The following is a 25,793-nucleotide window of genomic DNA, read 5'->3' on the forward strand; positions in this document are numbered from 1 at the left end:
TTCGTCTGTCAAACCCCATCGCGTCGCTCATGGGCTGACATTCGTCCGCCATCTTGAATCCGCCCGCACAAAAGCATGTCGTTTTCCAAGCACTTTCTTTCTTTCTTTATTTGGTGTTTAACGTCGTTTTCAACCATTCAAGGTTATATCGCGACGGGGAAAGGGGGGAGATGGGATAGGGGAAAGGGGGGAGATGGGATAGAGCCACTTGTTAATTGTTTCTTGTTCACAAAAGCACCAATCAAAAAATTGCTCCAGGGGCGCGCCTGCAACGCAGTACAATATATGACCTTACTGGGAGAATGCAAGTTTCCAGTACAAAGGACTTAACATTTCTCACATACTGCTTGACTAAAATCTTTACAAACATTGACTATATTCTATACAAGAAACACTTAACAAGGGTAAAAGGAGAAACAGAACCGTTAGTCGCCTCTTACGACATGCTGGGTAGCATCGGGTAAATTCTTTCTCGTCCCAACCAATATGGGACTACCCCTAACCCGCGGGGGGATTTTCCAAGCACAGAAAGCGACTTCTGAAAGCGCTCTTGTAAAGAAACACAGGGCAGGTTAAATGTGAGTGTGAATTGTCATTGTTGATCTAGTGGTTACAAAGGATGCAAGCATACCCACAGTCTGTAGTATGAAAGACTTAGGCTTGTGAGTAAAAAGAACATCATTCAATGCACGTTGCCAAACCTGCATCTGTAAATGCAGTGTTGACAAAATGAAACACAATGTATATGTGCATACCTCATGTTGTGCTCGTTCAAAGATGCTTTGTAATGACTCTCAATATCAAACTGACATCCAAAATCACGCAACACACACACACCACACCACACCAAGCATTTATGCACACACACACACACACAAACACACACAAAATATGTATGTACACAAGCACACACACACACACAAAACATGAACGTGCACATACACACACACACACACACACACACACACACACACACACACACACACACACACACACACACACACAAAACATGAACGTTCACACGCGCGCGCACACACACACACACACACACACACACACACACACACACACACACAAAACATGAACGTTCACACGCGCGCACGCGCACACACACACACACACACACACACACACACACACACACACACACACACACACACACACACACACACACACTGTATCTGGCATATTTCTGCCAACCCTCTCTGAGATTCACATCACAGAAATGTTCATCAGAATTAGCTGTTATCATCTTGAAGCAACAGCAACTGTCATGACAACTCTCACTGTGTTCCAAAGAATTTTGTTTGACCCTTAAAAACAAATTAATTAAAAATGACAAAACTTGATTTTGTAGACCCAACATACAAGGAAAGTTACTTTTCTCAGACATCCAGGGGACACAACTCGCATCATTTTTGGCCAAGAAAAAGCCACAGGCGCCAGCATGAATAAAAACACTTTACAAAAAAGTCACCAATCCACCCCCCCAACACTTTTGAGGCCAAATAAACTTACTCTTACATACTTCTAGTTCATGGGTATTTCCCCCTCTTATTCAGCTTTTTATATTGGACACCTACCTAGACGATAACGAAACAGAATTTGTTTTCATTTCCTTGCAGAAAAGTCAATGACACTTGGTAACTTTCTTAACGGATAATGGCTGAAGCATGCCTGAAAGCCAAAGGGGATCTGTGCATGTGAATGCTGGACGACCAGCACCTTTAACTTACGAAATGATGGGCTGTAGGCCCTGTAAAGCCAAGCACCTTGTCATCATAAAAAGACAATACTTTCTAAGACTTTGAAGGTTCAACTGTGGCCACCAAACCATACACACACATACCACTACCAGAAGTCCTTCTCAACAAATTACCCCCCTATCGCATACACACACATGCCAGAAGTCACTCTCAACAAAGTACCCCCCCCCCCCCTCCCCGGAATCACATTCACACACATACCAGAAGTCACTCAACAAAAAACATCTCCACCTCCTCCTCCTCCCCCCTCCCCCCCCCCCCCCCCCCCAATCACATAGCAGGCCAGCATCAAGACGTCAGTCGCTGTGTGAATTCCCGCGGAACACCGGCGTGCAAGAGTCTGCAGGGGAGATCACTGGAGCGGTCGTGATGCAGTCGCTGGCTGATGACACTCCATGCCAGCTCCTGAAGCACAGGCACCACCAGCCACACTCGGTGCACAGCATTGGTGCGAACTTCCTCATTGTCGTTGGTCACGCCTCCCAAGATGTACATGCAGCCGCTCTACACAACAAAACGTAAGGTACCTTTAAGCAAAAAGAGGACACAACAGGTAATAAGCTTCTTTTCTGAAGGTAAGGTGAGGTGAGTCTCTCATGATCACTTCCGATTTGCCTTCACTCAAAACAACAAATAGAGAAACACATTTGAAATGAAAATGAAAACATGATAATTCTAGGAAACAAAGCAAAAACAAAAAAACTTTAAATTCTAAAACAAAACTCTGAAAAAAAACAATCTGGGCTGAAATTAGAGTGAGAAAAAAACACTCAACATGTGCGTGCACCCTCACACACACAGGAAGAGGATTAAAACACCATGTCCATCCAGAAACCTCTTCTTACTTCTGTGACATCGGCAGCATGGAAGAAGCACTTGAGGGGTGACGCATGAGCGAACACTATGCACGTCCACTGTAGCGTGTCAAGGTGTAGACGCCAGAGGTCACCCAGCACTTCCTCGACATTCCGACCACCATACACGAAAACATCTGCAGTGACAGAAAGAAACATTCCAGACACAAGTCCCTTGTGATGCTAACTGGCAGGGAAAAGATACCAAAATTACGCCCCCATACACTGAGAATCTTAAAATGTTATGGTTGTTTTGCAATTGTTTAATTTCAATGCCGTTACAAACTTGTTTTAATCAAAAACAAGGATTTTTTTAAAAAAGAGGGAATAATTACAAAACAGGGTAGTTTTTCATACTTGATTTTATAAAGAGCATATTATTACCTCCCTTGATCTACACTTTCATTCTGTTTTCAGACACTGTTGAGAACTTCAGCTGAGCGTACGGTAACAACAGCATGCAACATATTTTGCAGGTTTGCTACCTGTACAAAGCACCATGAATTTTCTTTTAATTAACAAGGAAATGTCCTTTGTTGATGCCCCACATGCCAGAGGATATATAACAAGCAGTAAGTAAGTAATTGTCGGTTCTGGTGAGGTTATGCCCCCTCTTTCTTTCGGCTGGTAACTGGCGCCACCTCGCGGCAAGATCACACGAAAAAGGAACAAAAACTTGCATTGGTCCCAAATAGCATAAATTATCGGTTTGGTAACAGCTCATGTGTAAGTCGTGCATTTTATACGGTAAACAGACAATGTTCGGTTCTGGTGAGGTTATGCCCCTTCTTTCTTTCGGCTGGTAACTGGCACCACCTCGCGGCAAGATCGCAAGAGTTGTCTCGCGTTATCACCCCAGAAGCGCTCATTGAACTACAAGTGAGGGAAAATGATATTGCCATCAGACATCACCAACAAAGCTTGTAACTTTGCAAGCTCCCTAACTGCCAAAACACATTCACCTGTACATTATGTTCTGCTGTCAAACTCCACACATCTCATAAATTACACACAATACAGTGGAACCCCCTTTTAAGACCCCCCCCCCAATTTAAGACTCCCTCCCTTTAAGACCTTGTTTTCTCAGACTTTCTGTTCAGAACCTCTGTCTTCTTCTTCTTCTTTTTCTTCGTTCATGGGCTTAGACTCTCACGTTCACTCATGTTTTTAGCATGAGTGGAGTTTTACGTGTATGACCGTTTTTACCCCGCCATTCAGGCAGCATACGCCGATTTCGGGGGAGGCATGCTGGGTATCCGTCGCGATATAACCTTCGTGGTTGAAAACGACGTTAAACACCAAAGAAAGAAAGAATGCTTGGTATTTTCGTGTTTCTATAACCCACCAAACTCTGACATGGATTTCAGGATCTTTTTCGTGCGCACTTGGTCTTGTGCTTGCGTGTACACACGAAGGGGGTTAACACTAGCAGGTCTGCACATAAGTTGACCTGGGAGATCGGAAAAATCTCCACTCTTAACCCACCAGGCGGCAGCGACCGGGATTCGAACTCACGACCTCCCAATTAGGAGGCAGAACCTCGGTAAATTGACCCCCATTTTAAGACCTGGATTTATGCTGTAGCACTGTCTCGAAACTAACGCGATAGTCGGACAGAGTTGCGCCCCTGGAACCGCAGGTAGTTCCGGTTTGTGTTTGCAAAATGGAACCGCATGACAATCCGCCCTTCAACTTCTTTACCCACTTGTTTGAACAGCAGACACAGTAACGTTTCCCTCCACCACTTATCTTCTTCTCTCGTTCAGCCATTTTGAACATAAACAAAACAACCGGAACTACCCGCTGACAGCGCCGCAGGCTATGGCAGGGACGGACAACTCTTATCACTTTTGTTTTGAGACAATGCTATTCCTTCATCACCCACGTTGGACAAATAGTCTCCCCGGACACTGACCTGCCCACTGTGACAAAACAGACACGAGAGCACACAGCACGTACTCACTAATTTCACACAGCACGTACTCACTAATTTCACACAGCAGGTACTCACTGTTTTTGAACTTGACACAGCTATGGCAACGTCTTGCAGGAGGTATACCTGAAAAAAAGTGGTGTAAGTATTACAAGAGTCAGACCAAGCTGTTCACTTCATGATGGTTCAAATAAGTGATCGGGCTGACATAAAGAAAAGATTGAATGGTACGAAAATTAACAAAACCAAGGAACCAAAAACAAGCCATTAAAACTGATGAAAGCTTAAAAACACTTGCCCACAAACCCACCTCCCCCTACTCTCTTTCTCACTCTTACATGAACTGACCACTTCCACGATTAATGTTCATTAGATTCATACACGCACGCACACACACACACAAACACACACTCACTCTGACCTGCTGTACTGGCTTACCTGTAACAGGCACTTTCTGCTCTCTGTCAAAAACGGCAGGACTTGTCTGAAGTTGCTCCCACTGTGATAACTCCAGGTTGAAACATGGAATCTGGCCACAAACAAAAAAGATTATTCACATTAACTCTCGTACTGACAGATTCTTCTCTGGTCCTCTAACAGAGACTGAGGGAGGGAGGAGTGTGTGTGTGTGTAGGGGGGGGGGGCGGTGTCATCGTCCACATTAGACAAGCCAGTACAAGTGCAACCTGGTCCCTTGGCAAAAAAATGTTCCAGTCATCCTTTGAAAGACATCGAGTCAACCAACAACAAGACCAGAGCAGCCATGGAGATGCTTCTTGCATAAGACATAAGACATAAACCATAAGATCATTTATTGTCCATACAATTAATTACAATGGATGGAAAAGTGTGGTTCATCTGTTCTTAAAACAACCAAAACAATATATGACAACAACCTTAAAAAACAAAAATAAGAACAATAACACATACGAAGTAAGAACACCCAAAGTACTCCAGACAGGCACGTCTGCCACATCCATACTGCAGACACACACACACACACTCGCATGCACACTCTCGCGCACATGTATATGATAGTATGTATAAAAAGGCTGCAAAATGAAGAACAGTCGTAAGAGCGTAATCTAAACATCATTGTTTCCCCAAAATACAGCACAGTGGTATAAACCCTACACTTTTTCCCTTCAGGACACAGTTCCACTAGCCTTCAAATCATACTTATTTTCTACTTTCACCCATTTTTCATAACATTAACTGCTATTCAGACTTGGTCGTGTGACAGACATTTTCTTCCACACGAGATTACGTTGATTGTCTAACGAAGCCGTGAGCCAAGTCGGAATAGCATTTATGTCTCACAGCTTCAACAGAGGAGAGAACAAACACGTTTTGCGTACTCAAGCGTGACAAACCTAAACACAGGAGCAGCCATTGTGAAGAGATCTACTTTTTGACGGAAGTGACTGAACAACTATGAATGACGTCTCGGTATATGTGAATGACGTCACAGTCATCGTCACAGTCTGTATCTTTTGAAGCATCGCATTCTTCATGATGTCTTTCTGTGTCTGCATCCGCGAAATGTTTGTTCTTTTCGGGATCTTTGTCATCTATGTTCAGAACTCTGTCCTTCTAGATTCAGATTAACAGGCCTCCTGAGCGAGCCACTTTCCAAGGGCAGCTTAATTCGCGTATGGAAACAGTACTGTCGTCTGGGATGCCGTTTTCAGTATTCTCAGCGTTGAAGAATTTGTAAAAAGAAGAAACGATAACAGCAGGAGAAATAAAAGTCGTGTGTGCATTTTGGGGCTTTTGGAGGGACGATTTCGAGTTTGAATCCGTTCTTGCCATGCTCCAAAGCGTGTAACATACAATCTTGCACACGTTTGCTTTAGTAGTGGCAAAGAAGGAAAGCGTGTGACATCAGGATACATTACATTACATAAAAAAGATTGACCTTTACAGTGATACCCCTGCAACTGACTCCTCGGGTTATGACAACCTGAATACAACCTTGACACAACTAAGCGTTGCCTGACAGTTTTGTTTCTGCTTTTTGTCGTACTATTTATTCACTCTACTTTACGACCACCACTAAGTTCCTATTTGCGACTGACCCTCCAAAGGCCTATAACATCTTGTACAAAACTCTTACAATGTAAAACTGTAAACTTCTATCTGCAATCCTAGCAGAGTTGGGGAAAAAGTTCAACACTTCTACAAATACATGCATCGCACCAGATAACTCACCTTTTCTAGACTGAAAGCGCGACTAGCCTGCCCTCCACCGATCATGAGAATCTTGTTGTTGTGAAATGCCACCTCATGGCGATACCTGATAACAAACACAACATGAAGGCTCCATCCACACTTGGCATGTATCACAGGGTACAACAACTGAAGACACAAACTCCAGAAATAATAATGGTTTGCATGGGTTGTGAAAGATCAATCAATCAATCAATCAATCAATCAATATGAGGCTTATATCGCGCGTATTCCGTGGGTACAGTTCTAAGCGCAGGGATTTGTTTTTATTTTTATTTTTTATTTTTATGCAATTTATATCGCGCACATATTCAAGGCGCAGGGATTTATTTATGCCGTGTGAGATGGAATTTTTTTTACACAATACATCACGCATTCACATCGGCCAGCAGATCGCAGCCATTTCGGCGCATATCCTACTTTTCACGGCCTATTATTCCAAGTCACACGGGTATTTTGGTGGACATTTTTATCTATGCCTATACAATTTTGCCAGAAAAGACCCTTTTGTCAATCGTGGGATCTTTAACGTGCACACCCCAATGTAGTGTACACGAAGGGACCTCGGTTTTTCGTCTCATCCGAAAGACTAGCACTTGAACCCACCACCTAGGTTAGGAAAGGGGGGAGAAAATTGCTAACGCCCTGACCCAGGGTCGAACTTGCAACCTCTCGCTTCCGAGCGCAAGTGCGTTACCACTCGGCCACCCAGAGTGAGTATTCTTGCTCTTAGTGAGGCAAGCTTTCTTTCCTTATTTGGTGTTTTACGTCGTTTTCAACCACGAAGGTTATATCGCGACGGGGAAAGGGGGGAGATGGGATAGAGCCACATGTTAATTGTTTCTTGTTCACAAAAGCACCAATAAAAAAATTACTCCAGGGGCTTGCAACGTAGTACAATATATTACCTTCCTGGGAGAATGCAAGTTTCCAGTACAAAGAACTTAACATTTCTTACATACTGCTTGACTAAAATCATTACAAACATTGACTATATTCTATACAAGAAACACTTAACAAGGGTAAAAGGAGAAACAGAATCCGTTAGTCGCCTCTTACGACATGCTGGGGAGCATCGGGTAAATTCTTCCCCCTAACCCGCGGGGGGTAGTGAGGCATGCTCCTTTTCCACGTTTGAGACACAGCCCTCGCCAGTGACTGGCGTATTTACTCTTCCACAACCTACACAGCCCTCGCCAGTGACTGGCGTATTCACTCTCACACAACCTACACAAGCCTGACAGAGTTATTTCTCAACATTACAGTCTTCTAGATGATCGAACGTGGAGCAAAGACCTGTACGTGTACGTGTAGATATATTGCGTCACCCCTGACTCACTTTTTTCTCTCCAATGTTCCAAATCATACGTTGTTTTGCTCCCACCACACTGTGTTCCATTTCAGGCACTGTGAGCTGCAGACTGGCTCCAGCTAAAAATAACTGGCAACAACCACTCCCCTCCCGCCTATCTACCCTTTCCTCCCCCATTTCCCTCCAACACCTCCCACCCACAGTGGCGCCTGAAATTGGGCCAGACCACTCTTATTTGTCTGCAGCGAGCGTGCGTTGCCCGCTCTCTGTAAGCTGTGTTGATAAGAATGCCGCCGAGCAGAGAGATAGCAGTGGTTCAGTGCGCCCTCCCTGCCTTTTGGAACTGATGTTTTTAGTGTTTTGCCGGGCATCTCTCAATAGTTGTATTTATTGCAATGCATGCCACAATTCACAAGACAGAAGAAAGGATAAATGAGTGCATGCTGCATTTAATGAAACACCTTGAAACAACGCAGTAAACAAAACATCCTAAATGTGCCACAATAAAAGAACACAAAATAATGAAAGATAAAGACAAAGGTAATCCCCAAGTACATAATACATATATACAACACTTTACGAAATATATACAAACAGTAGAGTATATACAGTCGTATATTTACATACATATTATGCCAAGGACTACTAGTAGAAGTCATTGATGGTGCGCATGTAAAATTTGTTTTGCGTTTGTATAAGTATATAATTCAAAATAGTGTAGATAATGTCAGTAACATATAAGAAAGAAAAAAGATCTTACGGTAGTTCATGTTCATGTTACAGTGTTAGCTGCATGTGAATAAAACAAAAAAGCTTACCTCACGGCCCTCCTATACAAGTCTCACAAACTTGTATATATAATATACCACAGGAGAAAAAAAAACGTAGCTCGCGCGCGCTCACCCAAATCCGCGCGAAGTGCCACATGATATTATACCCCGACAACACATAGGCGGATAATACATGTATGTCAATAGTATGAAACAAAACATGCCACAATTTTCAAGACAGAAGAAAGGGTAAATGAGAGAATTAGAAAAAGTGTTTGCTCCTCAAGTATATAATTATGCCACTCTTTACACTCTGAAAAACATGTGCATGTTGCATTTAAAGAAACAGGAACGGCACAGTATGTAAGACGGCAGAAGACAACACAGTAAACAAAACATCCTAAATGTGCCACAAAAAAAGAACACTAATTAATGTCGTATTTAAAAACATATTATAGGCATGCGTATGGTGCGCATGTGAAATTTGTTTTGCGTTTATATAATTCAAAATAGTGCAATTAATGCCTGTAATATAAAAGAAAGAAAAAACGGTCTTTCAATACATGTTCATGCAAATTGTTAGCTGCATGTGAAGAAAACAAAAAGCCTACCTGATGTCTCCTCCTACATGAGTAATCCAATAGCAGCACACAAGTCGATTTGAAAGTTTTTCAACACAGTTTTTCACTCGTATTGTTCTCACAAACTTGTATATATACCACAGGAAAGAAAACTCGTCGATCCGACGACAATTTAACGTTTGTTTCATTATCGCAAACAAAACAGAACAGACAAAACGAAACAAAACAACACAGCCGAACAGTTGGGGTTGTTATTTCTCTGAGATGCTGAAGAAAAAAAAGATGACGTGCATTGTAATGGAATAGAGTGGGTGTAATTTCAAACTAAACGGTTCAAATGTGAGTGTAAACACACTCTTTACGCGGGATCACATTCCCTCACACGCATATGAACACACACACACACACACACACACACACACACACACACACACACACACACACACACACACACACACACACACACACACACACTATGTACATTTTTAGAAAGAAAAACAAAACAAAAACACAATGTACATTGTTAGAAGAAGAAAAAAAACAATATGTACAATTTTAGAAGAAAAACAAACAACAAAAAACAATGTTTTAGAGCTGTTATTGTGTCAATATGCTAAAGGCCTCAATGACTTTTTATCATTCTTGTTTAGGATTTTGTTTTTGGCGGGGTGTCAAGCAGCATCGGTGAGGTCTTAATTTGTTGCTCTTTCATTAACTGGCAAAGTTGCTGTCCCTTGTTTTTCATGCCCCAAACTCTCCTTTTCAAATTGTTGACGTCAGAATGTATTTTTTCGCCGCCCTGTTCACCCATCAAACCAAGCCCCATCCCCCACCTGTCCATAAACTCTACACAATGTGCTTCAAGTATGTGCTGCTTTGGGATGACATTAACGTTGTCAAGGCACACGTTACCTCTGTAGAACTCCATGTATTCAGAAATAGCTACTTGGATGCCAGGAAGGTCATCTTTCCCAACTGGTTTTGTGTGTGACACAAGCCTGTGCACACTGGAGTAAAGACTGTTCAAACGGGTGTGTTTGTCTTTGATTTGACCTGCAAGGGTGTGCACGCCATAATCATCTGTCAGGATAAATGCCCTTCTTTCTACGCTGTCTGCTACGGCAGTAATCACTTCATCTTTAATGTATTTGTTGCAGTGATTCCCATTGAAGCTACCACCAAAAAAGGCCTGAGGTGTTATGCTATGCTTATTCAAAATCTCAGTAACCCCTGCAACTGTTGGTCCTTCAGATCTGTCGAAGACTGGAAACGTTTTCAGATTAAGTTTCCCTTTTTCTCGGAGATTATACATTTTTCTGACACACCTTCTGAATGCTTCGGTAGTGTTGTCAATCACCACCAAACGCTCTTCACTCAGTTTTATTTTAGAAAGGGCATCTGCTATTTGCTTGTCAAGCTGGTGACACTCATTTGCAAGAAGATCGTGGTGTTTGTTCACAACACCAAGGAGCAAATGAAGGTAAGGCGGCGCTACATGACTCACTTTGACGTCCCATATTGGAGCACGAATGACGTTGTAGTGGTCTTTGGCATGTTTTTTGTCACTGCCAGATTCTTGGTACCCTATGAGGTCTTCTTTCATGTTTCTTAACGTTCTTTTGGGGGCTTTTTCTCTTGGACTCCATTGCATTTGCGTTTTGGAAGTCTTGCACCAAAGACATGGATAACTACTCTGGGCTCCTGACAGTCCATACATTTTTGACTGGAAATCATAATCCCCAAACATAAACACTCGCAGCCTTTTTCCTTTCCACATCATGCCGTTGACAGCACTAACTCCCTCTTTAATAGTGCTGCCTAAAATCTTTTCAAGGTTTTCAGCAGAATCTTTGGCTTCAGTCATCACAACCAACTTTGAGTTCGCATTTGGATTGTGGAGATTTGCTACTTCAAGAACAACTTTAAAACTCCCCCCTCCATGGTCACCCCCGATTTTAACCCAAATTTCATTTTCTGGCAAGGTGTTGTTATGCCATGTTAGCATGTTCTTCTTGTCGTACTGGTCTAACAGATCAGTTACAAACTTGGGCCAGCTGACAATAGAAGACACGGGAATGCCCCTAACTTCCTCTTTCTTTGTCGCTTTGTTGATGCATGAGAGACGTAATGTGTAAACTTCTATTTTCCCACAAAGCACTCCCTCCTGAAATTCCCTCTCCTTTTTCTCACACTCCATTTTTATTCCCATTGCCTTGTTTAATTTTCGCAACTGCCTTTGTTTTGCCCAGCTAAGTGACAGTTTTGCTCTAATTTGAGCTGCTGATTTTGAAGAGACGCGTGCCTGTCCCAACCCAGCTGTTTTCAGAATGTCATCCCTTTTGCGCTTTGTTGTGTGCTTGAGTTCAGTGCTTTGTTGTTTTATTATGTCAGCTTCCGTGGAACCGGAAATTTCTTTTCTCAAGTTGGCAATTTCCTTTGCTCTTCTCTTCCTCATTGGAGTAGAAACTAGCGCTGATGACTTTTTCGCTCTCACAATTTTCTTTAGGACAAGTGGCTGTGCTTTTGTCTTACATATCAACGTCTTCTTGTCATCTGACTGTGCCAGTTTCACCCTAACTAAGCCAGTTAAATACTCTTCCTCTTTTTTTGTCAAAGGTGCTTGCAACTGTTCTATTGGGCGGAGTTGGGTTTGTGGTTTGTTTTTTGACAAAACAGTGTTAGTATCTGTTGCTTTCTGTGACTGAGATACAGACTTTGCTACAGGTGTGTTATCGTTTGATTCTGCTGGGGCTTGGGTTTGAAATGATGTTGAAGCAGCTGACACGACGACTGTGTCATTGTTAGTACTTACATCACTCTGACTCTGAGTCGTACCCTTGCGAGATGTCAGCAGGTCGAACAGACGTTTTTTGACCACACGGCTTGCGGTTTTTGTTTCAGGTGTTGAAGAACACTGTGGCTGAAAGGTTTCAACAATAGAAGTGCTTGTACAGGCATCAGTACTGTCAACACATGTGCTTTTTCTTTGCGGGCTAGCAGCTTTTTCACTGGCTTTTCTTGGTTTCTTACGACTACCAGCCATTTGTTCGGCAAACGTTCTACACACACTACAGTCAGCTACTTCCACTTTGGAGTTGTATTGTGTCCACAACACCTTTGTTTTTTCAAGGTTATTATTCATTGCTTTTGACACACCTTGAGTTGGAATGTTAGTTTTTTTTAGTTGGCTGAGACGAGCAGAGCATGATGTACATATTGTACTTGAGAAAGTGGTGCCATTGGCTTCTTCAGAAACGTGAATACCGTGAAACTGAAACAACACTGATGCGTAGCTTTTGCAATGCCTAATGGTATGATTTTTGTCCTTCGCTGTCTTTGATCTTCTGCCACACGTTCTGCACATAGCATTTAGCCTAAATATGTGGAGATCTTCCGTATGTTGCACTGCCGCCATTCTTAACTGAGACACCTTAAATCAATAAATAGAGTGACTACAAATTAAAAGAAAATGACACAAATAAACAAGCAAAACCATGTACACACATACAGACAGGCAAGAACATAAGCACAACTACAGTCACAACATTAATTTAAGAATAAACACGTCACATGCTTAAGAACAAAAAAGAAGGGGGAAAACACAAAACAAAACAAACAAGATGAAATGCACGACAGTCAACAGAGCTGCATATAATAGCGTACTGTAGCGAGTGCCTGTTCCGAGAACCTGCGCGTGGGTTAATTCACACAACTTACCCCACAAAAGTGCTTCAGAAATCATACACAAACACCTGTAACCTAACTTGTTTTCACTCTATCACACAGTTAAGACTAAGTACTTACTGATGGCAAAATAAAAACACAGTCGGTTGGGCTGTTATCAGTATTCAGTGTGATTATAAACTGATATACAACGCGCAAATTCTGTTTCTTTTAACAGGAACAAAGAACAAGAGCTGAGTGCCAGTGATATTAGTATTACCACAAAATCAAACAAAACGAGTCGAATGAATAAACTCCAGTTTGCACCAACACAATGCCTGTATATTCAAGTAACAAAATACACAAGATGAACATAATCCCAGGTGTAAGTCACTGAAACGATCCCTTTTTCACACCAAGAATCACGTATTTTTTTCAAACTGGCGCCATCGCACACAAGCTCCATAGAGCCTTTGTGTGCTAGAGACAGCGCGCGAAAGGGAATCAAGGTCACTGGCCGCGCCGCAGCACGCTATAAGTAAGCCAACGAGCTCTAAGCGAGTTCAGCTGAAAGTGCAAATCTCGCACCAAATAGAACAGTGTGACCAAGACTGCAGATCTTGGCAAACGCGTGATGTAAAAATAGATTTGATGATGCACCATACACACAACTATCCCAATCAGGCTTTAATTTGGATAAAGTGTAACCTCCAAATAAGATCCCCCTGTTCAGTGGTGTACAACAATCAATTTGGATAAATTGTGACCTCCAATAATAACCCCTCTGTTTTACAACAATCTTGCCATTAAAATTCAGATGCGTCTGTCTCAGAGGCAGGGTAAGCAGCTCATCACACTAGCACATTCATGAACGGCACTGAAGAGCTTTCACAATTGTTAAGCTACATAAATACCTCAAAATCAAATTCAGTGTAGCAAATGATACACAAAACATAGAAGAAAGTTCCAGTGAGCAAAAAGAAAGCCCAACCTGCCAATGGGATTGTGAATGTCTTGTTCATCCTCATTGACATTGTCCTCTCCGCGCGGTGAGTCAAATATACATTGCCACGTGCCCGTTTCAAGGTCCAAGCGATGCACGTCTGTGTTGTAGATGAACCCTGTTGTGCCTCCCACGAGGTAGAAGTGTTTCCCCAAGAGGAGCTGGCACTAAAGTCCAAAGCACAAAAAGATTACATTGTGTGAACTGTTAAAAATGCAACACATGCTTATCATAATTAACTGGCTGAAGCTGATCCAGCCCTCAAATTAACCCTTATCTTATTTCCTAGCTATGTTCATATTTTCAAAATAAGAGCCAGCCTAAATAAAGCAAGGAACTACCACTTCTGTCTAAAAAAATAAATTTTACAAATGACAGCAACAAAACAGAAAAGAACTTTATTTTTATAAATAGACGTTTTCCAAAAATAACTCTGTCAGGATCTACAAGCAGAAGGGACAAACAACCTTAACAGAAAACACATGGTCGAACGAGACACACATGGCCGACCAGTTAAAACAACTATTGCAGCAAATAACCCAACTCTGATGAGTATGTTATGCAGTGTCGATACGACCCCATTTCTTTCGAAAATATACACATCGCAGTTAAGGATCTGTTGCTGCAATGCTGGATCGCAGTTAGCGACAATGAGTTTTGCCTGAGGTCTAGTGAGTTTTGCTTGAGGTCGAGGTCACGGCAGCTGGGGAAACTGACACGCGTGCTTAGCAATGGCTACAGCGATCGTGGCTCATTTGTGCAGATTTTTTAAATAAAAAAGCATCATACTGATCGAACTCTGCATAACATACACACAGGAGTCAGTTATTCTCTGCGATCATGGTTTTAACTGGTGCACCATGTGCTTTCTGTTCAGTGTGAGAGGTTTTGTTAGCGGTGCGCAATTCTTCCACAATGCTTGCAAATTCTGACAGAGTTATTTCCAAAAATCGACTATTCTGCACTTTGCCTGGATTCCTTTGTTTTGCTGCATCTGAATATCTTTCATGTGTGCGCTAGTCTGGCTGCATGTGTCAGTATGTCAGTATGTCAGTATGTCAGCATGTCAGTATGTCAGCATGTCAATGTCAGTATGTCAGCAGTATGTCAGCATGTCAGTATGTCAGCATGTCAGCAGTATGTCAGCAGTATGTCAGCATGTCAGTATGTCAACCTTTGTGTGTTTTCTGTTGATAGTACTCACATGTCCATACTTGCTTTCTGGCACATCCCCCGTCACTTCCAGTCGCGTCCACTTGACGGTGTCGGAGTTGGGATCCACGTGGCACTTATGTACATCACACGAACTCACAATGCCAAAGGGGATGCCGCTGCCACCAAACGTTAGGAGGGTGTGACCATGCAATGTAGCTGAAAAAAGAACAGAATCACAATAACAAGAAAGCCCAGAGAGCAAGGTAAAACAGCTGATCTCTTGGGTGAGAAATGAAATAAAAGGAGTGCTGCTGTCATCAAAAGCAAAGGGCATGACAATCATGCAGAGCTTCTGACCCCTGTGAAGCTTCAACTGTAGTATTTTAGGCCAAAAAAAAAAAGGTCTGTTTACGGTAACATAGGCCAAAAAAATAGGGTCGGTAGGTCGGGATTTTTTTTTTCTTCCAAAAAACCATATTTTTACGTTATTTTGCAAAAAAAACAACAGTTTTTTTGGTTTTTTTCCCCAAATGCCAAAAAAAGTCTAGGGTCGCGCAAAAAAAATAGGGTCGGTCGGGTTACCGTAAACAGACTATTTTTTTTTTTTTTGGCCTTAGCTTCGTAGCAGGCGGTAGAAACTTTGATCAAGATAAGTTGTCGTACCCAATTCAAATTGTTTGTCTGTGCGATTAAAAGACCGTTGGGTCGATATATTTGTGAAAGTAAATATGTGTGAATGTAATGTTTGTGAATGTAAAATATTTGTGACTATATTTGTGAATGTAAATATGTGTGAATGTAATGTTTGTGAAGGTAAAATATTTGTGACTATATTTGTGAATGTAAATATGTGTGAATGTAATGTTTGTGAATGTAAAATATTTGTGACTATATTTGTGAATGTAACGTTTTTTGGCAATAACAAACGTTCCAACAACTTATCTTTCTTGTTTTTTTATTCTGAAAATTGGAACGTTGTTTTTGGATTTGTAGTACATGTAATTTAGAATTTTAAGTTTAGCAAACAGTGTTTACGAGTAGCATTGTCCTAAAATAAACCACACATCTGCATTTATGATACATCTCAAACATATCTTTTTTTAAATCATGATGGGCACCCATTATTCTACGTTGGTGAACGATTAAGCTTCACAAAAACACAAATATTGAACAAAAATGCCATACATTTTAGGGGGAACTTTTCAAAATCCACTGGTTGCTTTTTTTGGTCTTTTTACATTTAGTCAAGTTTTGACTAAATGATTTAACATAGAGGGGGGAATCGAGACGAGGGTCGTGGTGTGTGTGTGTGTGTGTGTGTGTGTGTGTGTGTGTGTGTGTGTGTGTGTGTGTGTGTGTGTGTGTGTGTGTGTGTGTGTGTGTGTGTGTGTAGGGCGATTCAGAGTAAACTACTGGACCGATTTTTATGAAATTTTTCATGAGAGTTCCTGGGTATGATATCCCCAGACGTTTTTTTAATTTTTTCGATAAATGTCTTTGATGAAGTCATATCCGGCATTTTGTAAAAGTTGAGGCGGCACTGTCACACCCTCATTTTTCAATAAAATTGATTGAAATTTTTGGCCAAGCAATCTTCGACGAAGGCCGGACTTTGGTATTGCATTTCAGCTTGGAGGCTTAAAAATTAATTAATGACTTTGGTCATTAAATATCTGAAAATTGTAATTAAAATAATTGTTTTATAAAACGTATTCTTTATCATTTTCTGATTCAAAAAACATATAAATATGTTATATTTGGATTAAAAACAACCTCTGAAAATTAAAAATATAAAAGTTATGATTAAAATAAAATTTCCGAAATCGATTTAAAAACAATTTCATCTTATTCCTTGTCCGTTCCTGATTCCAAAAACATATAGATATGATATGTTTGGATTAAAAACACGTTCAGAGAGTTAAAAAGAATAGAGATAGAAAAGCGTGCTATCCTCCTCAGCGCAACCGCTACCGCGCTTTTCTGGATTGTTAATTTCACTGCCTTTGCCACGAGCGGTGGACAGACGATGCTACGAGTGTACGGTCTTGCGTTCAGTTTCATTCTGTGAGTTCGACTCAGACATGAGACCAGCAAATGTTCCAAAAGTAGGAAAGTAAGCCGGGGTCCAGGGGCCGCATAGGCCCCTGGTGGGGTCCAGGGGCAACGCCCAGGTAGGGGGTTCAGGGGGGCTTTGCCCCCCTGACGGAAAATGAATGTTAGAATTATAAAGGCCATTTTGGGGCCTCTCCTGATAGCAAAAAATTAGATCATGCCTTTTTAAAAAGCTATAAAAATCACAAGAATAATGTTTTAGCATTTTAAACAAAAGTGTAATTTATAACAATCACACACACACAAAACTTACTTGAAAACTTTCAGAACCAACACATTTTTTCCACCAAGTCCGTATTTCACCACGCAGTGGCCGTTGTCGCACCACGTGCACACGGCCTGACCGGGAATGGATATCTTGGCGATACTGTCGCCAATGAGCTGGCGCCTTTCTTTCTTGTTGTGATAATGACAGTCACTTCTTCTGACAGCCAGTTGGCTTTCCACTTGTTTTTCACACTTTGGTCGTCGATCGTAAGAGCTTCCACAGCCGACAAAACAATACGGAATCCAGATGCCATCTTTTTCACCTTCGGCGTTTGGAGATCGGCAGCCAATCAAAACAACCCGCAAACCGCCATCGGTGAATAATTAGGCCTAGGCGATAATCGTCGGAGATCGACAGCCAATCAAACGCGACCCATGATACTGCTATGGGTTCACGCGAGTGCTGGGGTGCGAATGCACTGACTTCAGACGCAGACAGCTTCAGCTGAACGGTTCATACCACCACCCCCCCTCCCCTTTTTTCTCAACGAATTTGCATCGATCTCAAGAATGGTCTGTAAGCTAAGGAAAATATCGGAATTCCGATAAAATTCGGACCAGTCCCACGTCTGTCGACTGAGCTTGACTAAATGTTGTATTTTCGCCTTACGCGACTACTTGTTTGTTGTTGTCGCGTCTTATTGACATTGGGTACATATATGATTTGTACTGCTTTTACGTCTATACTACCCGTCATACTCTTCAGCGTTCGACACTACCCGTCATACACAACTGGACAGATGCGTTTGAGTACAGATCTTTGTGATGAGGATGGTTATTGTTAAATCAGTTACATGACTGAAAAGTCCATATTTAGCAGGTGTCCAAACACTGATTGCAAGATGACTTAAACACTGCTTACGCCACAAAGTACCGACCTGTATGAGACGCCAAACATCGAGGAAAGTCCCCAGTCATGTTCAGCTCTTTCCATCGCCGGGAGAAGAAATTGAATCTCCACATCTGAAGCAAAGTATACACAAAACGTTCTTTCAATTTATCTCAAATGGGACACAACACAACTTTGGAAAGAAATCCCCAGCTTAACTTTCGCCCGTCCGGGTTATCGACTACACACGGAAGTCATCGTGGGGCTGTGCGGACCCATGCTTCTCCTTTCCTTCTTTGAGAAACATGGGTCTGCACGACCCCACGATGTTTGTAGTCTAAATATGACCTCTTTTTTTTTTAATCACTTCTCGCTGACATTTTAGGACATAAGAGCTTTTTAGGTGCCTGAGGCATTCTTAAAAGCTCATTAAAAAATTCCAACTAGTTTAAGAGATATTTGCAATTAAACACCCTTCTGGGTCCACACGGACCACCAGCGAAGGTTAAAGCCTTCCTTTTGCATAGACGTAAGGGTAGAATATTTGGACTTTACCTCACACAGATCATCCCACCAAGGGAGATGAACCAAATGCATTGTGTTACAACTACGAGCTACAATCCAAGAAATACAATACCATACAACCAAATAACTAGGGAGGAAAAACAAACAAAACAAGAAATTCCTCCGATAGGAATAACACCCCCGTTGGTCAAAGGGAAATAACCATTCTCACTGCTCAGGATTGAGCAATTTAGAGCTTATCTCTAAGCCCTTTTGAACTGTTATGGCTTCTCAAAGGAAGGCCAGTACATACAAATACACAAAAGCCGCCAGACCACATCACAAACAGAACTGAACAATCCACAGGTGTTGCCCACATAGAGAGAGAGACACACACACACACACACACACACACACAAACACAGAGAAGCCGTATATATAGAGAGATAGATGACAGTGTATTTTTCGCGTGGCTATAAATTGATTCGACCTTTGCACTTTTACAGTGAGGATAATTTACGGGTCCAATTTACGTTCTGGACACTGCGGTGACCTTCTAAAAATAGTAACAGAACGCCGGGAATATCCGAAGATGCCCCCTCATACACCATACGAAGGAAGGGAGGTAAACGCTGAAAACATGGAGAAGATAAGGAAGAGTTATGCCGTAGTTGATCCCCCCCAAAAAACAAAATCCACCAATAACTCCCTAACCGTGTGTTTGACTGGTCCCAATTTTTGTAAGGACCGTCTCAGGAATGTATAGAACCTGTTCACCAAGTTTGGTGACGATCGGTCCGTTCATTCTTGAGATCTACTTGCGAACACAAACAAACACACAAACATACAAACACACAAACAAACAAACAAACAAACACATCGAGTGAAACCTATACACACCCCTATACCGGGGGTGTAATAATAACTAGGGAGACATGTAGTGATCTACCCAAACAAAAAAGAGACTTAATCACAGAAAGTAATAAAGAACACACAGAGCATCACAGCCTTTTCTCTCAAGACAAAACCATTTAAAGAATAGCTCTTCCGCTTAAAATAATAATAATAATGATAATAATAATAAATGAGCATTTATATAGCGCAACATCATAACTTTACAATTATGCTCTTTGCGCTTGACACATTTAAAATTAAAACACAGTTATACAAGCATTTACATTTACAAAAAACTGAATAAGAAACTCCAGAAACCAAATAGTGAATAGATCCACTCTGTGTTACATCAATGCTTGTAATGGGTAAATTAAAACTAGGACAGTAGAACCACCATTTTACAACTCCCTTGCTTAAATACCCCCCCCCCCCCCCCCCCCCCCCCCCCCCTCTTCTATGTACATAACCTCTGTAAATTTCCCTCCATTTTAAGACTCCTTCCCCGGCGGGGACGTAGCTCTGTCGGTAGAGCGCTGGATTTGTATCCAGTTGGCCGCTGTCAGCGTGAGTTCGTCCCCACGTTCGGCGAGAGATTTATTTCTCAGAGTCAACTTTGTGTGCAGACTCTCCTCGGTGTCTGAACACCCCCCCCCCCCCCCCTCCTCCCAGTGTGTACACGCAAGCACAAGACCAAGTGCGCAACAAAAAAGATACTGTAATCCATGTCAGAGTTCGGTGGGTTATAGAAACACGAAAATACCCAGCATGCTTCCTCCGAAAACGGCGTATGGCTGCCTAAATGGCGGGGTAAAAAACGGTCATACACGTAAAATTCCACTCGTGCAAAAAAAAACCACGAGTGTACGTGGGAGTTTCAGCCCACGAATGCAGAAGAAGAAGAAGACTCCTTCACTTTCGAGACCCGATTTGCTGTGATTGATGAAGGTCGCAAAAGGTCGCAAAAGGGGGATTCCACTGTACTACAGCTCTGGCAATCAACCTGAACAAAGATGCGCTTCTCGATCTCCCGCGGGTCCTCCAAATCAGAGTCAACGACATCTGGATTGTAGCCGCCCAGTGCATACAGGTTTCCCTGGTCCACCACCACCTTGTGACCGCTCCTTGGGTGAGGGGACGCTGTATCCACTGCACAACAAAACACACAACATTATTTTGACAAAAAAGTTTTGAGTGTCCCTTGCTTTTTTTAAACGTTCATTGTTTACTAATACTATTTAATTTGAAAATAACTCACTATTTGTTAAACTCTCAATCAAATTCTTTTGAGTTAGCAATAGGCTTTTGCTTTTTGATGCCCTTTGTGTTTGTTTGTTTGTTTGTTAAAGGCATATGTACGCGCTCCCGTGTTTACAAAGTGTAGTTTGCCCACAATCGATGTCAAATGCATCATAAGGCCATATAATGACGATATGTCGCAATGCGCGGACCATATACATGCATTACAGCTTGTTCTAGCCTCTGAAAAAGTGAGGATGTCAACAAAGACGCGGAGTTATTTCCCTTGCGTCAACGCTACCTCTGTTGGCAAATCTATAAATAGGACGATCCAGATCAAAATGAAAATTAACATATCTCAACATTGAAGGGGTCCTAGACCACAATATTTTGCAGGGAACTTAATTTAGCATGTCTCCAGCTGTTGGTAAAGCAATTAGCGTGTATATTCATCGAGTTAATATGCCTTTAAAAGAGAATAAATGTATGTACATAATTATGATAGAATATTGATGTATGAATTGAAGAAATGTATAAGAACACAAGAATGTATGAATGACAAAGAACAAATGTTTATTTTTGAATGTTTTATGTATGTTATTATTACGGACACAAAAGCTCAGCAATGCAATTTCTCTTTTAGAGATTAATAAAGTTATTGTATTGTATTGTATTGTATTGTGATCCTGATGAAGCTCTCATAAGCAAAAATACGTATTGTATTGTGCTGTCCTTGTATAGGTGAGTAAAGAATTATTTTATTTTATTTTTTCAACTTTGTTCATCTCACCACAGTCACTTTGTTTTAGCAATAGTAGATTAGCAATCCAGGTTTCCCAATTGCTTCGTTTCCGGCCGATTTATGTGGAGCACGTGATGCGCACAAAAAATATTGGCGGTCTAGAAGTGTCGTCTGTGCAATGATCGCGGCGGCGCCCGCGGCTTTCTTGACCGCCAAGGACAACCGCGCACGTTGTGATACGTCATTCGTTAGACCTCAATAGATAGTAGGGACAATGAGTAGGCCTCGCGGTCTTTTTTACATCCCCTCGTTGTATTCCATAAATTGTATTTGGGTCTGTTATAATGCATGCTTTACTTTTCCTTTACTGTGTGTGACTGCAGTTTACTCATAGTCATAAGACTAAGAGTAAGACTACAGAAATGCCATGTTAACTGACACTAACAGTATAACTCAAGGAGAACAACTCCAAACCCTTTTGGCGCAACGTGAAATCTAGACGCCAGGACAACATTGGAGTAGCACCACTGAAGAAAGGCCCCTCCCTCACCAGCGACAGCCTCTCCAAAGCACAGATCCTCCTAACCCAGTTCACTTCCGTTTTCACCCGTGATGACGGCTCCCCCCCTCCTGAGATGAAAGACCCCCCCTACCCCACCATCAACAACCTCACCATAGACATCAATGGCGTCGCCAAACTACTTAAAAACCTCAACCCTTCCAAAGCATCCGGACCAGACAACATCCCCAACAAGATCCTCAAAACCTGCGCTGAAACCATAGCCCCCGCACTAACTACCATCTTCAACCATTCCATAGAGACGGGACAACTCCCGAACGACTGGCTCACTGCAAACATCTCGGCGGTCTTCAAGAAGGGCGACAGAAACCGAGCAGAGAACTACAGGCCAGTATCCCTCACATCAGTGGCCAGTAAACTGCTGGAACACGTCATCTGCCGCCACCTTCGAAACCACCTGGAGATACATAACATCCTTACTGACAGGAATCACGGCTTCAGATCCGGCCACTCTTGTGAGACCCAGCTTCTCACCACAGCAAAAGATCTCCTCCAGTCCTACGACACCGGATCACAGGTCGACGTTGCCATACTGGATTTTAGCAAGGCCTTCGACACGGTCCCCCATGGTAGACTCCTACAGAAGATGGACCACTACGGAGTACGCGGGCCTATCCACGCGTGGCTGACGAACTTCCTAACGAAGCGGACGATGAGAGTGGTAGTGGAGGGTGAAGCGTCCGAAGAAGCGGCAGTCCTATCAGGCGTCCCCCAGGGCACTGTTCTAGGACCCATGATGTTCCTGTGCCACATCAATGACCTGCCCGAATCTACGAAGTCAACAGTACGACTCTTTGCAGATGACTGCTTGCTGTACCGGGAGATCCACACCTTCCAAGACCACCTCACCCTGCAGGCAGACCTCAAACAGCTGGAGATCTGGGCTAAGAAGTGGGGCATGCGCTTTAACGCGCAAAAGTGCTACATCCTCTCCACCAGAAGCAAATCGTCCTACTTATACAGCCTGGATAACGTCATCCTCCAGCAGGTCCAACACAACCCCTACCTTGGAGTACTCCTCTCCGCCGACCTGAATTGGTCTTCCCACATCTCCAACATCTGCCGCAAAGCTGGATCAACTGTGGGCTTCCTACGCCCACAGGACAGTATTGGCGTTAACCGGCATGTATCGGTATTTTACCGGTTGAAACGAGAAAACACCGGAAACAAAATTGGTTGCCGGTATGACCTAACGGTTGATGTTTAGAACTACCGGGGTTTTTTCGCCGGTAAAAAAACACAAAAACAAACAGTACTCTGAGTTGGACTCTTACTGGTTCCAATGACCAGCCTACCGGTTTTTTTCTGGACTGTTTGCATTATAAAAGTTTGCGTACCAGTTTGAAAAAATACTAGCGCCATCACTGCAGGAGTGCAGGCGCCTGGCGTACATAACACTCGTCCGATCCACGCTACCGTGGAGCTACCGTGTGGGACCCTTACCTCCGGCGGGACATCGAGAGGCTGGAGAGAGTTCAGCGCCAAGCAGCCCGCTTTATCACGCGAGACTACAAGTCGAGAAGCCCGGGCTGCGTCAGCGACATGCTGAGGAACCTGAACCTCCCCCCACTGGAAGAGCGACGCAGGCAGTTACGCCTCAACCTCCTAAACAGGATCTCTGAGGGCCTGATCCCCGCACTCCCTCCAGACAAGTTTCTCACCCCCGCCGTGAGCGGACGGCGGAGAGTCGTCCCCACAAGGTTCCAGAGGTATGAAAGGAGCAATATCATCGAGAGGCAAGCTGTAAACAACACACGAGGCTTCCGCATCCCCACCTGCAAGACAGACCAGCACAAGAACTCCTTCTTCGTACGGACAGTCGCAGAGTGGAATCAGCTGAGCGCAGCATCTTCAGCGCTGAGACTGCCGGCATCAGTGCTGCCCCAACACTGACCATCTACAGAGCTCAGTTTTTAACATTTTAATAAGTCACTAAGAGTGGAAAGACATTGATGTGACGGGACTATATGACTTGTCCCACCAAAGTCAGGACTTTTATTGTATTCAAAATCATTATTATGCGCTCTCCCGCATCCGTTGCGAAGATGACCAACAGTGGTTCCTGCAACGTAAAGAATCCAGATCCAGATCCAGAACTTTGCAAAACACACACCCTGTGCTGGGCTGTTTAATAGCATTTAAGCTTCTTTCCCTCTTTCTGTAAACCTAACCCCACAGCCACACCTCCCACCAAAAAGCGCAGCAGTGATCTACTGCACATCGTGGCTCTGGCAGTTGTTTACAAAATTGTGTTATCTCGAGGTCCTAATACTGTAAGTGTAATAGTAACTTCACTTGGCAGAACAGGCGCATTATGTCGTAGTTTTATCCTGCGACACTGCACTATCTTTTAACTTATATAAAATAGTAGCTATGTCCATGTATTGATATTTAAGCATTACCTGCGGGAGGAACAAGTTCCAGTCGAAGTGACATCTTTCCTGCACGATGTTGCGAAAATGTATTGTTTTACCGGAAGCTACTTTTGTCGTTTTCATTTCCGAAGAGTTCAGCAAACACAAAACGGAGTGGCTCGGGATCCGGCGAGCCGGATCTGGAGCCCCTGGGCTCGGGCACCGGTGTAACACTAGAAAATTACTCCCACGAGATTTTAACTCCAGAGGAAAAATTTCGTACGAAAATTTTACTCCCTTTCCATTTTTTATTTTTTCTGTAAAAAAAAAAGAATCTGTTTAACTTATTCCCCCGCCCCCCCCCCTTTTTTTTTTAACTTTCTTTTGCTGTATTCTTTATTCCAAAGCATTTCGGTGATCGAACTGAGATCGCAACAATAAAGCAGCTTACGAGTCAAACAAAAATTCCAAATACACTGATGCAGCAGGGTCATCCGGAAACGACTAACTTGAACTTGAACTTGAACTTGAACTTGAAGTTTACTATGTGGTAGGCTGTGTAGCCTTTACATAGGTCCTATTACTAGACTGTAGCATGCGTGGCGGGCTGTTCTACAATCTAGACTAGGCAGGTAGGGTTGTACATAGAAGTACTGTGGCGCCAGAAATTGTCTATTCTGGTCTTAAAGCTGTTGACTGATGGCGCTGTTACTGCCTCTTCAGGCAAACTGTTCCAGGTGTTCACTACTCGCTGGGAGAAGTAATTGCTTCGTACGTTCAGTCTACAGTGGTCTTTGCCGAGTTTCAGAGAGTGGCCTCTAGTGTCTCTACTGCTGATGGGCTCAAAGTGGGGTCTGTCCGCTTCGTACATGCCGTGCACATACTTGAAGGTGTCTATCATGTCGCCCCGCAGGCGACGGTGTTCCAGGCTTGGAAGTTTCAGAGCTTTCAGCCTCTCACAGTAGGGCTCGTCTTTCAGACCTGGAATGAGTTTGGTCGCTCTGCGTTG

General features: G+C 42.8%; 1 protein-coding gene across 1 annotated transcript; it reads right to left on the reverse strand.

Annotated features, from left to right (window-relative positions):
- Positions 1–2,034: 2,034 nt before the first annotated feature.
- LOC138965024 (kelch domain-containing protein 10-like) lies at positions 2,035–24,956 on the reverse strand. Its single transcript, XM_070337145.1, has 10 exons — positions 24,833–24,956; positions 20,873–21,018; positions 18,524–18,608; positions 15,316–15,482; positions 14,100–14,278; positions 6,765–6,849; positions 4,992–5,082; positions 4,632–4,679; positions 2,612–2,757; positions 2,035–2,270 (listed from the first exon to the last, which is right to left on the reverse strand). Exons 1-10 carry the CDS (start codon positions 24,864–24,866, stop codon positions 2,055–2,057), a joined length of 1,197 nt encoding a protein of 398 aa, XP_070193246.1. The 5' UTR covers positions 24,867–24,956; the 3' UTR covers positions 2,035–2,054.
- Between the last annotated feature and the right edge of the window lie 837 nt (positions 24,957–25,793).

This window comes from Littorina saxatilis, linkage group LG4 (genome assembly GCF_037325665.1).
Source record: "Littorina saxatilis isolate snail1 linkage group LG4, US_GU_Lsax_2.0, whole genome shotgun sequence".
Taxonomy (NCBI): Eukaryota; Metazoa; Mollusca; class Gastropoda; order Littorinimorpha; family Littorinidae; genus Littorina; species Littorina saxatilis.